This window comes from Neopelma chrysocephalum, unplaced genomic scaffold, assembly GCF_003984885.1.
Source record: "Neopelma chrysocephalum unplaced genomic scaffold, ASM398488v2 Primary Assembly neopelma1_96778, whole genome shotgun sequence".
Classification (NCBI taxonomy): Eukaryota; Metazoa; Chordata; class Aves; order Passeriformes; family Pipridae; genus Neopelma; species Neopelma chrysocephalum.
In genome coordinates this window covers 195,526-210,102 of record NW_020925422.1, presented here as the reverse complement: position 1 = coordinate 210,102, position 14,577 = coordinate 195,526, and the positions used below count along the sequence as shown (strand labels likewise).

Genomic DNA, 14,577 nt, shown 5'->3' with positions numbered 1-14,577 from the left:
CGCCTTTTGTTTTATGGATGCATCTCTATCCATACTACAGAACAGGACACACGTTGGTATTAGTGATACAAATGCAACTGCTGAAAACTTTGTTTTTTTAACCATAATGCCAGCAAAAGCACAAGCCTTAAGCCTGCTATCACCTGGGCACAGTCTCACTTTGAGCGAGGAGGAGAGGAACTGAGAGACCTGTTCCTTGAAATATTGATTCTACATTCATAACTTTGTGATGTTTTCTCATAAATTTTGTTCTTATCCTAAGATTCCCTGCCTGGGTTGGGATGTGATTTGATTGTTTCATCAGCTGATTACCTGTCACAAGTCTGCTTAATAGTTCTAGTGCTCAACTGGCTAACTGTGAGAAGTAGAGAGCTTGCATCTCTGCATGGCATGTTGGATTTAGTCCAGGGAACTTGGGATCAAAAATTTTCCCCACAGAACTGTTTCAGCAGAAGCAATATAGAGGATTGGATACACACTGTATAAACAAATTTATTTTTCCCTGCCTTTTGCAGAATTCAGTATTGATGTTTGTAACTATACAGATTAGTAATGAAAGATCAAAGAGTCTGTTTTGTGGAGCAATATGGAAAACCTACATTTTAGTTTTAACATATAATATATAAACCTTGGGGTGTCTGCAGAGAGTCCTTTTCCTGCTGACAGTTTACAGCAATGAGAATAAATTTCAGTAAAGTAGGAATAAACACTTCATTTATTTGAGTACATTTATCCTTGAAAGGTTTGTAACCTCAAATTCCAGGGACATATTTTGAGATGATTTTATGTATCTCTGAAGGTCAGTACTTGCAAGTTTCTCTGAGGAATTGCTAGCTGCCCTGTGATTTCAGTGGCTCTCTAGGAATGTGATACCCTCAAGTCTCTATCCCAAGGTGTTTGCAATTAATAAATTGGAATCAATAAAGCACTGAATTAGTACATGCACAGACAAGCTTCTACTTAATTAACTGCACTGTGGTGTGTACGAAACTTTGACCTTGAAAAATGCAGAAATTACATTATTTTAAAACTTTCATGAGATCTGCTTTTGCTTTTGCTATGTCTGATTTACCAAACTATTCTACAAAGATAATTTTATTGATAGAAGGAAGAAAATTTTGGTTTAATATTAAGAGATGTAAGCAGATGACACTGGTGAATATTTCAGCTACTGATTCCAAGGGCTGTTTTTCACTACTTGCAAATGAGACAATGAATGAATGTTTCTGTTCACTTAAAAACATTTGTATTAAAAATATTCACTGAGAAATAGTGATGCAGAGTTTTCTTCCGATTCACTTGAAACAGTGAATCATAAATTTGAGGTGGATACTTCAGGAAGAATAAAGTTTTACTCTGGTATCTTGTGATAAGATGTCTTCATCAAGCTCAAGCCTTGTCCTCAATGGTGGAAATCAGAGATTTAAATTCTGTGCTGCAAGACATTTGTGTCCTAGTCCTATGTTTGAACTCACCTTTCTTTGCAACAAGCAGTTGGTCTCAAAATCAATTGAAAGAGCTGTAACTTCCAGTTAGATGTTGATTCATTTGTTGTGGCTTTTTGTGTAATGCTATGCAGTTTGGGAGGAGAAATATGGTGAGAAAAAGAGAAACTGTTGACATTTTTATTTTGGTGCAAAAATATAATCTGATTTGGAATTTACATTGACGGTGTTCCTGTTTACTACTTGAGGGCTTTCCTTCTCCAGGTTCAAGTATGGATTTCCTTCTTCTTACTATTTGGGTAATAACCTTGAAAATCTCAAGGTACAACAACCTTTCCTGGTGGTGTATATCCCCTCATAGCTGATGAGTGCTGTCTGTTGCCTAGTTAAAAATGCCACTTGATGCCAGTGCAAAGTAAGGAAGCTAGGAATTTAAATTCTACGGTAATCAACAGCTGTAAAAACCAGTACAGTCAGTTTCATACTCTTTGCCCCAAGAAGTGAATTACAATAGATTCAGATTTTACAGAATCACAGGACAGTTGAGGCTGAAAGGGACCTTTGGAAGCTGTCCAGTTTTAGTCAGTAAATATATTTGCCACATTTAAAAATAAATAGGATTGCTGGTGCTTTGCTGGATAACAAAGTTCCGTACCCAAAAAATATTGCTTCCTGATGTAAAAGAAAATGACAGTGATGTTTAACCAGAAGATTAAATTTTACAGAAGAATAAGTTGCTAACTGTATTGAAGACCTAATTTTTCTCTTATGTTTTATATTCCACCAGAACTTAATGACATTAGTGAAAACAGAACCAAACTTTTGAGATGGTGGGATGGTGGACTGGTGTTTTGACAGTCATAAGTTTGAGAGTTTTGATGGTGTTAAGTCAAAGATTTTAAATGTAGTTTGGCGGCTTTTTTTCAGTAGCTGTTATGTATATAAGTACTTTGCATACTTTTTCAGCTGTTTTGAGCATTGCTTTTGAGTTGGAGGTGCCAGGAATAGAGCAATCCAAGTGGAAACAAAGAGGACTGATTTCATGGCTGGATGTTTGGATGAAGGTCATGGAGTTGTAGTATGGATACAGAAGGAACAGTCTGTGGCTACTAAATATGGGGGGAAAGTTAAAACTGAGGGGTTGGTTTATTTTGCTCATTGTGGAAAGGGAAAGCAAGTGAAATGCTTGTTAGCTGTGCAGAGAAAATGACCACTGCAGCCAGCAAGTGTAGTCCTTCATAATCACAGGTACCATGAATGATTGGTATGGAAGGGTAGACAAAGCATTTATTCTCTGTACAGCCATGCATTAAATGCCAGAAGATTTATCCTTCGTGCTATAAAACAGGAAAATGGGTAGTGAAAAATTAAAAACTAATTAAAAAGAAATGCAGGATGTCATTAGTGTCCCAGGCCTAAAAAGAACAGCCAGTATCTTCGTATCTTAGATGGCATATTTTGTTGTGCTTTATAGTCTGCATTTCAGTGTTGATATTGATAATGAATATACAAACCAGAGACACCTGAGAACTGAGAGCCCTGAGAATCACTACCAGTTTTTTATGTAGCTGGCAGTCTTCAGTGCCTCGGAAGTTTCTTTAGAAAGGACAAGACAGAAATCAAATGTTATGTGTGTGTGTGTGCCTTGTTTAGTTTCTCAGGGCAACAAGTGGAAGATAAAAGAGTAATTTATATATATATGTGTATGTATGTGAATATATACACGCACAGAGTGAACAGTAGCAATCCAGCCTAATTTCAACATTAATAATGAATGACAGATACCAAGGGACTCCTGTCCTGTCTCTAAGAAACAGAGTGTGTAGTTTACAGATCAACATGGAGAAGAACAGAGAACCAAAACTAGGAATACAGGAAAAACATTATTAACTACTTTCAAAGCCATCATAAGATCCTTCACAACTTCTGTGTAATTTGAACTCTCTGAAGACTCTGCTGTGACTTTCTTTACATGTGATTCAACATATATGCCCTTTGCATTTTGACAGCCAGGTTGCTACCTTGTCCTTGGGACTGAGTTCCCTGTTCCTCTCAGGCCAGATTGCTGTCTTGTGTCGATATTCCAGTTCGTTGTAATTTTGCAACATGTATCTTAATCTTAACTTCCACCCCTGCACCCATGTCAAATTTGAAATTTCTCCAAAGGATTCCAAGTTTCCCAGGGCTGTGGGCCTCAGAGCTTTTCCTTCTGTATTCAAGCCAGACACTCTTCTATTATATATATAGGTCCTGTGCCTACAGCCTAGTTTTTTGGGGCTTTTTGTGAGAAGACATTCTTTTGCCAGGATGTTGTAAAAAAGATACCTCTTTTTTAAACTTTAACTTTTGGTAAGACATTCAACTGTAATGCCCAGGTTATTTTATTGGAAGTTCCACTTGGGTCAGGGAGCTTGGCACCGTTGCCTTCCTGCAGTTTGATATGTGTTTCTGAGGCTAGACAAAATATAGAGTACCTGCATTGCATTTGATTGATTGGGAGGAATGATGTAAGATATACTTTATTTCCTGCAGAAAGATTTGTGCAGTATTAGTGTTCACTGTGCATGGGCACCTGGTAGATACAGAGGAACTTGATGCAGCCCTGAAATGGCCAACAGCTGAAATATACAGGCTGCATATTTAATACCACAGCAACAGTTGTTACATTCCAACAAGGATAACACATGGTGGCAGAGGATTGAAATACCAAATTAAGTTCATGACCCTGTTCCATTTGACTGTCATTTTCTCTGTTTAATATCCAACATATTCTGAAATACTCTTCTGTGAGAGCAGTCATAAGAAGTTAATCTGATTTTTTTTCTTCTTTTTAAAGCTACGCTGTTAATTAAAATACATGCAGAGGCTCTAGGAAAGAGGGTTTTTAGAAGGCTTTTTTAAATGTCTAAATCGGCTGCAGTATATGTATCATGTGATGCACAGGCTGGCCGTGGGAAGCAAAAGCATGTAAAACCAGAATAACTTGTTGGTACTGGCTGCTCCCATAGGACTGCAAAACTCTGCACATACTTTCTTGTTGGAAATAGCATCATTCCTTTCCACTCTACCCAGCCTTAACCTTCAGGTACATTTTTTAGCAATTCTTCTCACTTCTTGGTCAAAAAAGTATTTTTTTTTTCTGTTTTTTTAATGTTTTGGTTCTGTTTTTACAGCAAGAATGTTGATCAAAGTGAATGTTTTTGTTGTTGGTCAAATTTTGGACATTTTAGTATGCCAAGGTTAGAATTAAATAGCAAAACCCAGAAGCAATATCATATGCATTTTGCAAACATATTGACATTGACTTATTCAACACTTTATTGAGGAAGAAAAGGTCTTCCAAATGATGTGTTTTGGCTTTTCTTTTATCTTTTCCATGTTTCTACAGCTGAATATACATTCTAGATACTCATACAGTATGCGTATATAGATTAGACATACTGTGTATTTCCAAAAATGCTTCATTAGCCTTATTTTTTTTACAAAATTCCTTGATTAACTGTTGCTTCAGAGTGACTTGCAGCCTCACAGCTGACTTCCAAATCCAGTAAGACTGCTCAGGCAGTATTTGCCATGCATTAGGCTTGGCTTCAGATGGAGAGCTTTTTCTTTTGAAGGTCTTCCATGTGAATGCTAAAATTAGTGCACTTTGCTTGATTAGTTAACATTCTCATAGTATGCTCAGTTGGTAACAATTATGGCAAGCGAGAATTTACTACAATTTAGTGTACCTACTAAGAGAACTGTAGGCAAATTGTACTTGTGAAAGAATGCTTTGTATGCATTTTAAACTGTTTTCCGGTTAAAATTGATATTCATATATAAATCCCCCTTTTTAAAAACAAGGTGCCAAGTAAAATATTTGATCTTCCAATAAGGACCTTGTGTACATGAATCAAAAAGGTAAGAGGTGTATGTGAAAGAAGTAACTACTGTATAGGGCCCCTGTTTGAGGTTGTTTTTTTTATTCTGCACTTGGCCATTTGTTCTCTGGGTTTTCCGCTGCCTGATGGTGCTTCCCCAGGCTATCTGGACTGTTGCTGTCTTTCTCTCAATAAATTCTGTGGCTGTCCTGGTCTCTTCTCTCTCCTGCCCTTAGCCAGCTTAGAAGTTGCAGTGCCAGTGTCTGAGGTTGACGAGGGAAAGCTGTCAGAGTGCTTCTGGTCTTGCATGTCTGGTACAAGCCTCAGTTTTCATCAACTTTTGAAAAGCCAGCAAGTGAACAAACCCTTGTGAATGTGGAGACTGACCAGTATGCTGAAGTGGCCATCAAAAATACTGCTGTATTTTTGGAAGGATTCCTACATTTTAAGGACTTTAAATTTAACATACCTTTCACCCAGGAAACTTTGAAGCACTTAGATAAGAATCAAAACACTGACTCTTCTGTTTAAAAAGAAAAAAACAGCACCAAAAAACCTTTTTGAAACTGTGACTCACTCACTCAGATGATTATTGAGAAGAAGCTATATATCATGGTGGCAGCTAGAAAAATGAGCTTACCTTATTCATATTTGAAGAGTTCATAGTGAGTGTCCTACCACTCATGTTTTTTAATCATTTTGTTATGTAATAAGTATATTGTGAAAATTACAACATTATAACAGGTTTATGACTATTTTTATCTATTCTGTACATTAGGCTTGTTCACCGATGCTGACTCTTGCAGTTTACAACCATTGGGGCTTTCCTTTACACAAATTCATGTATTTATATGCCCTATATTTATTTTTTTAATGTTTCTGGATTTTATCATTCCTGAAAACAAGGGCAGTCCTGTAAAGACCCAGAAAGCAGAAGGCGCAAGAAAGAGTAAAAATTCAGTAATTTTTTTTATCCCTTCACATCTAGGCGATCTCATGATTTTGGAGGTGCATGACTCATGGTCACATACACTCAGAGAGCAAAACGCTGTCAATTCCACTTGATTTCAAGTTGCTTCCCTCCAGGGGAATCATGCTCTCTCACTCTGGGAGTCTGAACATCCAATTTGTGTGCCATGTGCAGACTTTTAGCTGTAGCTCTCCCACACAGTGTATAGAGAGGCAAACACATCCACACAGGATGCCTGGCAGGAAATCGATTGCTGCGGTTCTCAACGCTATTGTGATAGTCTTTTACATGCTGCCTGGAGCCCTCAGTCAGTGCTGTCCCTTTTCTCTCAGTCCCATGTCAGCGTTCTTTGTGCCTTGCCTAAAACCCGTTGTCATTTTTGGGCCTTGCACTCACCAGGTACTGGTGCAGCACGTGGTATTGCAATCACAAAAATGAGAACTGAGTCTAACGCAGCAGTGTTGTTATTAATGGCTTCACAGTCATATTTTCTCTTCCGTTGGGACTGTTGTATCAACATAGTGAGTATCAGAAAGCTCAACTCTTGATTTGACCACAGAATTTAACATGGTTCACTGTCAGTTTTTACTGGATGCCTCTTTTATGGTCCTTCTTTGTTATTAGAAGTTTAAAAATACTCAGTGACTCAATATTCATTGTCAGTGTACATGAGATTGCATACACTCAGCTGCAAGTGATGTTGAATGTACTGTAGACTGTTACCTTGTGGCAAAAAAGGTGGGCTTTTTTCCCAAATACTACCTTTCTTTTCTTTTTTCCTTTTAATGTAAATATAGTTGAGACATAGGATATGTGGTAATAGTCATTTGCCACAGTATGGAGGAAGGTGTACTAGCTTCCATAGCTTCCGTGTGAGGGAAAAGTCAGCATCGCAGCAGCAAGCATTAGCCTGCTTGTACTTTTATAGGAGTCTCCTGAGAGCTTACTAACCACAACTTTAAATTTTCACTGAAAGTTTATACTTCCATCACGGTTGTAAGGAAAACCTCTGCATGGTAAAATATTCTGGGAAAAACACATCCAGAATTCTACATGTCCAATATTTATTCACTTTAACACAAAAGTACTGGGTTAAACACACACATACTGTGTGTTCGGTTGTTAAAATGAAGAAGTTTCATGATTTCTAAGTTCACAACATTCACAGGAGGCAATCTCTAGAACATTTCCTCCTCTAAATCATAAATTAGAAGATTTTGCAGTTGTCTGCATTATCCCTATGATTGGTCCTGTGAATTTCAAAGTATTGGAAGCAGGAGGGCCTTTCTCCTTGGACTGCTTTCCTCTGTGGAGGAGTGGCTTTACTGAACATATTCATTCATATTTGTATAGGTTTTGCAGAAAATGACATCCCATTGATTGCAAAGGAGTATTTTTTGATGATACACTTCTAAAAAGTAAAGTGTAAAACTGCACAGGACATAAATAGGAGCTATAAAGAGCAGTTTGGAAGAAAAACAAACTGTGAGATTCTTAAAATTAGTGGGAATACCTGCCCAAGTTCTGGGTCTACTGCAGGTCACCAGAGAAGTGACAATATTTCACTTTAAAGTGCAAGGATAGCACCTGTCAATACAAAAGATGTGATCAGACATTTATATATCCAGGCCAGCTACGGTAATCCCTTTCAAAAGGTGGCTACATACAATAACCCATAAGAAAATGAGGCTGCTTTAAATAGTTGTCTAAATGTGCAGTTTTAGATGCTCGCATCTGAAATTGTAGTCAGAGGTTTGGCAGGGGATGCTTGGCTGCCCTCACGTTGGGAAGGCATGCAGCTGGTGGCTGCCCCTCCACCGGCACCCTGTGAATCAGACTTCTCTGATCCATGCGAGTATCTCCATCTGCAGCTACCTGGTTAATGTTCTAACCTCTTCTTGATGTCTCACCTGTCCTCTTGAGTCACAGGACCTTTCTTCTCCCTCCCTTTCTGCACACTGTTCCAGTTGGCAGTTGGCAGTAACAGCCATCAGTATTGCACTGCTTGCTCAGCGGTGCAATTTCCTTTCAGCTCTCTCTTCGAGGAAGTGAAACCACTATGATGTATTTTTACATTTTGAGGTGCCAGAGCAAAATGGAGCTCTGCAGGCAGGAGAGAAAGGTAGCTGAGAAAAGCTGCTGTTACGGCAAAGGGGAAAAACCCATATTCACTCTGTGATAGCTTCTGACAGTGTTTCAAAGCACATGATAAAGTGTGCAGTGGATTTACTGGAATAAATAAGCCATAGGCAAGTCTTCACGTTGGGTATTTTGCTTCTCTTTCTGCTGTCAGCATTAACAACTGCAATTACTTTAGATGAACAAGTAAGTTATAATTTTACTATTATTTAAGGAAGTATGTGTTTTTGTTCTGAAGGAGCTCTACAATCTTACTGCTTAAACTCAGATTTATTTAAGCTGTGAAATACATTTTAAGCTTTTTTATCATTGGTAATGAGGAAAAAGTCTGACTATAAAATACGAACAGTTAGGAAGTTCCTTTTTTGATTGGTTGAAATACTGAAGTATGGAATATACATATTTAGCAATTAAATTAGAACCCATGTAACAGCCCAGGGAAAATGAAGCTGACCTCTGATGTATTTATGGCAAAGTAGATAGAAAGTAGGCCATGCTAGGTAGTCCCAAAACTTGGACAGATTTTAGAGAAATACCATTAAGAGTTTAACAGCTTTTGTAAGGGAGCAATTCCTGTTTTGATTACTAAAGGTAACTGTGTGTTGAGCTCCACTTTGTCAAATGTAAGATTATGCAATATAAGGGGTTTTCTTGTTGAAAAATTGTAAAACTTTAAGGAAACTGTCTAGTTTTCAATTTCTTGAAATTGATACTTTGCAGGTTATTATGTTAAAACCATACCTGCGTGTGACTTTCTTGAGGCAGGTTATGTAGATTTAGAACTATAGAATTGTTCAGGTTGGAATTACCATGGAGCATTCCATGTGATATAGTTAGAATTTTATAAGAATGCCTACAGCATCCTGGGAAAGAATGCTTAAAAATATGGATATTTTGTATATGTGGGATTTTCTCTGCAAATTTCTGGAAGATATATTGAAACAGTAACTGCTATTAGTGTGAACATCTGTATATTTGTGGAGAAAGTGAGAAATTAATAAGTAAGAAGACTAGGTAATAAAAGTTATTATAAATAAATTAATATTCCTGGTTTGGAAAGGGAAAAAAAATTATTAACCTGTAGATCCTTGTACAGCATTGGCTATTGTGTTCTAGTATTTGACGACTCTTTGAAATACTTGGATTAGTTTTATTTTAATAGTAACAGTTGGAAGTTTTACATTTAAAAACAGAAAAAGTGAATCAAATATTTTCAGTTCAGAATGACTGCTTAGCATCTTCAATGTCTTCCTGTATGTTTGTGGTTGAGAAGTGTGTCTGTCTTGTGATCTTGAGTGTTTTGCCCAAGATAGTTAACAAGGGGTTCTTTGGTTTTTGAGTATCCTTGTGTAGCAGAGATTTTAAAAAATGCTCTCAAACACTTAACGCTTCAAAACCAAATACTGACATGCACTGAAAGTCTTCAGAAACAAACCTGCTTGAAGGTTTCTGGGATGACAAAAATGAAGCTAGTTATTAAGTTTCTCAAAGATACTGTTGAGTTAAAAATACAGATCTGTGTTTCATGTCCTGAAGGACAAGTTTCTTCTATTTGCTGAAACCCCCGAGGCACCCTGCGTCTGAACACACCCAGCTGCCCACATACCAACAGTTAAGAGGAAACCTTTTCCAAATTCAGGGACTTACTGTCTGACATCTGCAGAGTTGATGTTTTCATTAAAAAAAAAAAAAAAGAAAAAAAGAAAGGAAATATTTCCAGTCCCTGTGTTTGCTAAGCAAACCTTCCATATGTATAGTAAATGTAAACAGATGAAACTTTTCTTCAGCCTGTCTGAGACTCCAGGAAAGCTGCAGCAACACGGCAGCCATCTCCCAGGCTGTTCAAACTGGAAATGCGAACTCACATTTGCCTTAGTGGAGAAGGTGCTGCAAAGGGAGAGTGCTGTAAATAATTGTTGCTGGCAACAGAACGAAGAATAACATTTCACAAGTCAAGTTTGTGAAGGAATGTTTGGGGTCTTTTAAGTATCTGAACAAAATTACAGACTAGTCATTGGGTATATTGGTGCAAGCAAGCATAGTTTGGGAGGTGGAAATCTGTTCTAGTATCTACTTCACTGGTCACCAAAAGATTTCTTTAAAAGGTTATGCTTGCAAGTGTTATGACAATCCCTAGATGGTTAAATTTTGGCTTTTACTGCATAAAGTATAGGACACAGAAATGTTAATCTGTACCTGCTTTACTGAAAACTAACTTCTTCAAATTGCATCCAGAGAATCTCAGTATTGTTTGCTGACAGAGGATTTTCGTCTTTGTTTTATATTTCTGTATGTCTTGTCTACATAGATATATACATATGTATAAAATATATATAAAAATAATAATAGATGTGTGGGTTCTGAATTCACTGATCATGTAAAAGGCTAAGCAGGAAAAGATTTACAATGGTAGATTCACTGAATTACTATCTCTATTTGAGTAGTAGTGGTTAATTGTCATGACATTTGGGGTAGTCATGGTTTCAGATTTCATTATGGATGTGAGAATCAGATGAGACTTAACAACTCATCTGATGAAATAGGGCAGATTTATTGCCTCTATTTGAAATTCCATCAATCCATGTATAGAGAGATCTTTTAAACCATTTCCGAGCAAGTTTATTTGGTATTTTCTCAAAAATAAAACAATCTAAAAGAACGTAAGCCTGAAGAGAGCAGAGTTTTAGGGATTTAAAAGATGGAGTTTTCAACAACTACATTGCATTATTTTTGTGGCAGTTAGTAAGTCTAACATGAATGGCTAAACATGGAAATATACCTTTACTTGCTGTCCAGAGAATGTCCATTTGGAAGTACTGACTGCATACTTTTTTTTACTCCTAGTGGCCACAGATGTCTTCAACTCCAAAAGTCTGGCCATTCAGGCCCAGAAGAAGATCCTTGGAAAAATGGTGTCCAAATCAATCGCAACTACTTTGATCGATGATACAAGCAGTGATGTTTTAGATGAGCTTTACAGAGTAACAAAGGAATACACACAAAATAAAAAGGAAGCAGAGAAGATCATCAAAAACCTCATTAAAATAGTCCTCAAATTGGCAATTCTCTACAGGAACAACCAATTTAATCAGGATGAAATAGCATTGATGGAGAAATTCAAGAAGAAGGTTCATCAGCTGGCTAAGACCGTGGTCAGTTTCCATCAGGTGGATTATACCTTTGACAGGAACTTTTTGTCCAAACTGTTAAATGATTGCAGAGAGCTACTTCATGAAATCATTCAGCGTCACCTAACTGCAAAGTCACACGGACGTGTCAACAACGTGTTTGATCACTTCTCTGATTGTGAATTTTTGGCTGCCTTGTACAATCCCTTTGGACCTTATAAACTCCATTTGCAGAAGCTTTGTGATGGGGTCAACAAAATGCTAGATGAGGGGAACATATAAGTACTTGTATTAGAGGTGACTGCCCATGAATTATTTGTAGATGGAACACTGTTGATTTATGAAGGAATAGGGGAGCATGCAAAGAGGGCTTTTTTACATTTTGACAAATATTTCCAAATATCTTTATTAATTGATTTCTTATTACGAGCTATGTGTTGCTATTCACAGTCCATCTGGAAGAAAGACTGTACAGGACTATTTTTACTGTGCTTTGCCTATGGAAACAGCTTGATAAAGACAATCAAACAGAATGATCCAAGTAGAGTAAGAGTCTTGCAAGATAGATATACAAACCAAAACAATATGCTGTCAGACAGTCGGCATCTTTCATAGATTTACAGAATTAATTCTAAACTATTAGAGTCCAGTAATATTGGTAACAGACTATCCTGGTGATGGTACACTGTAATTTTTTTCACTTGTAAAATAGATGTATTTGATTCATTTATAGTCTTTTGTGCTCTCTGCACAGATCACAGCTTCCTAGTGTTGCCATTATGAAGCACTGGGTTTAAATAATATCAATGATGCTGTCACATAGAGTCTTAACAGCAGGCTTGTGCTTTGCCAGCTCAGAGATGAAAAATTCCTGTCTGGAAAGAAGGATCTGCCAAGTATAGATCCTTATAGACCCGCACAGATGCTTGCTTACTTTGATTATATGGGGATTATTTGAGGAATAAGCTACAGTAAAATAGCCAAACTGGGGAAGAGTATTCCCTAGAAACCACCTGCAGTACCTAATTTTAACTCTGCCTATGATAAGGTAAAACACAGTGACTTCTCTGTGCAATTCTGTGAGATATTTAGAATTCTGCTACTAGAATCATAGAATCAATCATTTGGGTTAGAAGGGTCACAATTCTTTTTGAAAAGGTGTGAGTCAGTATATTTTATATGCTAGTCTGATGTGTATGATGATGTGAATTGACTAAGGTTGATCATCTGAAAATAAATTCCAGCCAATTTGCTTTCTGTACAATGAAACTAGAAACAGAAATTAGTTTTATCATTGTATTATATACTATTTAACTAATGGAAAAATGGAATTTTGAATAAATTTTTTTCTTCTTTTCTCACTTTCTACTTTTTATCCTTCTTCTTCTCCTTCATCTTCTCTCTGCCTTGACATTGGGGATAAAAAAATGTGACTTTCTAGACACTGTAATGTACTTTAGAGCATGAAGTTAATACATTTCAAACAGCCGAAGACTTTTTTTTAGGAAGCATATACAGAATTTGCTGTTTATTTAATTGCCAGTGTTTTTGCTGTTTGCTGTGTCCTTTTGTTTTAATGAGTAAACCAAAGAATATTTGCACTCCAAAATTTTCTTGCCTTTTTTTTCCGCTTGTTTCATTTTAAATTATAAAGAACAAACTTGGCCTATGCCATCAACAGAAACATCACAGCCTCTGACATATGGTTTCAGCATTACTTGTAATAATTTTTAAGAGAGAAAATTAAGTTTTATTCGTGTTTGGTTTGTCATTAGGTTCTGAATATTCCTAGAAATGTGACAGAGAAATGTGTTCAAAATGTGAACTCCTTTTATAGAAGCCACTAGCATCCAGCAGAGAGAGAAGATTTATGTACTACTGAGCTGGAACAACAGGATAGTACACCAGAATTTGCCAAGAAATAGATTATTAGGTTGATATCTGAAGGAATATCATGTAAGATCCCTTCCATTAGTTTTACATAAACAGTAAATACATTATACTGGTGTCCATCAGAAGTCATGTATAGGGATGCAACATCATGAGGAAAATTGTACAAATTGTAGAGTTTAGTTTCTGATCTATTTATTTTATTTTCCCACCTAGAAAGAGAAAGCTATTTGTTTTCTTTACCAGATTTTCTCTCAGGGGTGAAAACAAGAAGGCACTTGAGTTCTAGAAATTGAAACAGTTTTCTTTACAAATCCTATTTCTAAATCATGTTCTGATTCTCCCAAAATAGCATAATTTATAATGAATTGTAGGAGTTACTGAGAGGACAGTACCTTGTTTAGAACCAGATGTAATATGTGTGTGTGCTGTGTAAACCACAGAAGATTTTCTTCAGCCGTGACCCAGAATATTTTGATTGCTCAAATTTTTATTTTCTCTGGGATAAAATTTGCTGAAATAGTCTCCATAGATTGTTAATGAACACCTACTTACATGTATATAAGGCATGTATATTTTCAGTACACAGTACCTTCTTATTTAGCTTCATTATCTGGCTATTTATTGTTAGAATAAGTGAAAATTGCTCATGAAGATTTGATTATAACCATAAAAACTTGACAACTAGGAGAACTCACAATTGAGTTACAGTCTTCTGAGATCCTGTAACAATGGTTCTTGTCTGGCAATCATTTTGAATTACAAAGAAGTGACTTCCGTAGTGATGAAAGAAACCAATTGTGTTGGGTTTCCAGCATCTACCATTGTAAATAGAATGACCTAGCACTCAAGCTGTATACTTTTTCAGTTATTTTATTTCTACAGCTACTAATACGTAATTAGTAGCTTTAGTTATAAAAATTCAGAAATAAGTTGATAGCATTTTTCCCTGTAGTAAGGCATTGACCCTCCCGCAGAAACTTGACATAGTCAGAATTTTAAAAAAGGTTAGAATGGTGCTGTTTAATTAGAGGTAGCATAATGCCATTATTCTGTGCTGCAAAATTGATACAATACTGTGTTTTAATAGGGTAATAATGTATTAAAATCCATTTGTCATAGATACATTTTACAATAGGCTT

General features: G+C 36.6%; 1 protein-coding gene across 5 annotated transcripts in view; it reads left to right on the top strand.

Annotated features, from left to right (window-relative positions):
- Positions 1–13,158, top strand: part of TNFAIP8 (TNF alpha induced protein 8) — a 32,945-nt gene extending 19,787 nt beyond the window's left edge. For 3 of the 5 annotated variants that reach the window (XM_027709440.1, XM_027709439.1, XM_027709437.1), the window contains one exon: positions 11,262–13,158. In XM_027709440.1, coding sequence (XP_027565241.1) covers positions 11,262–11,827 — 566 coding nt within the window. In that variant the 3' untranslated portion in view covers positions 11,828–13,158. Of the gene's footprint in view, positions 1–4,511; positions 4,531–8,192; positions 8,604–11,261 lie in introns of those variants that run through there. The other 2 variants (XM_027709442.1, XM_027709441.1) reach the window with 2 other exon arrangements.
- Positions 13,159–14,577: the final 1,419 nt, after the last annotated feature.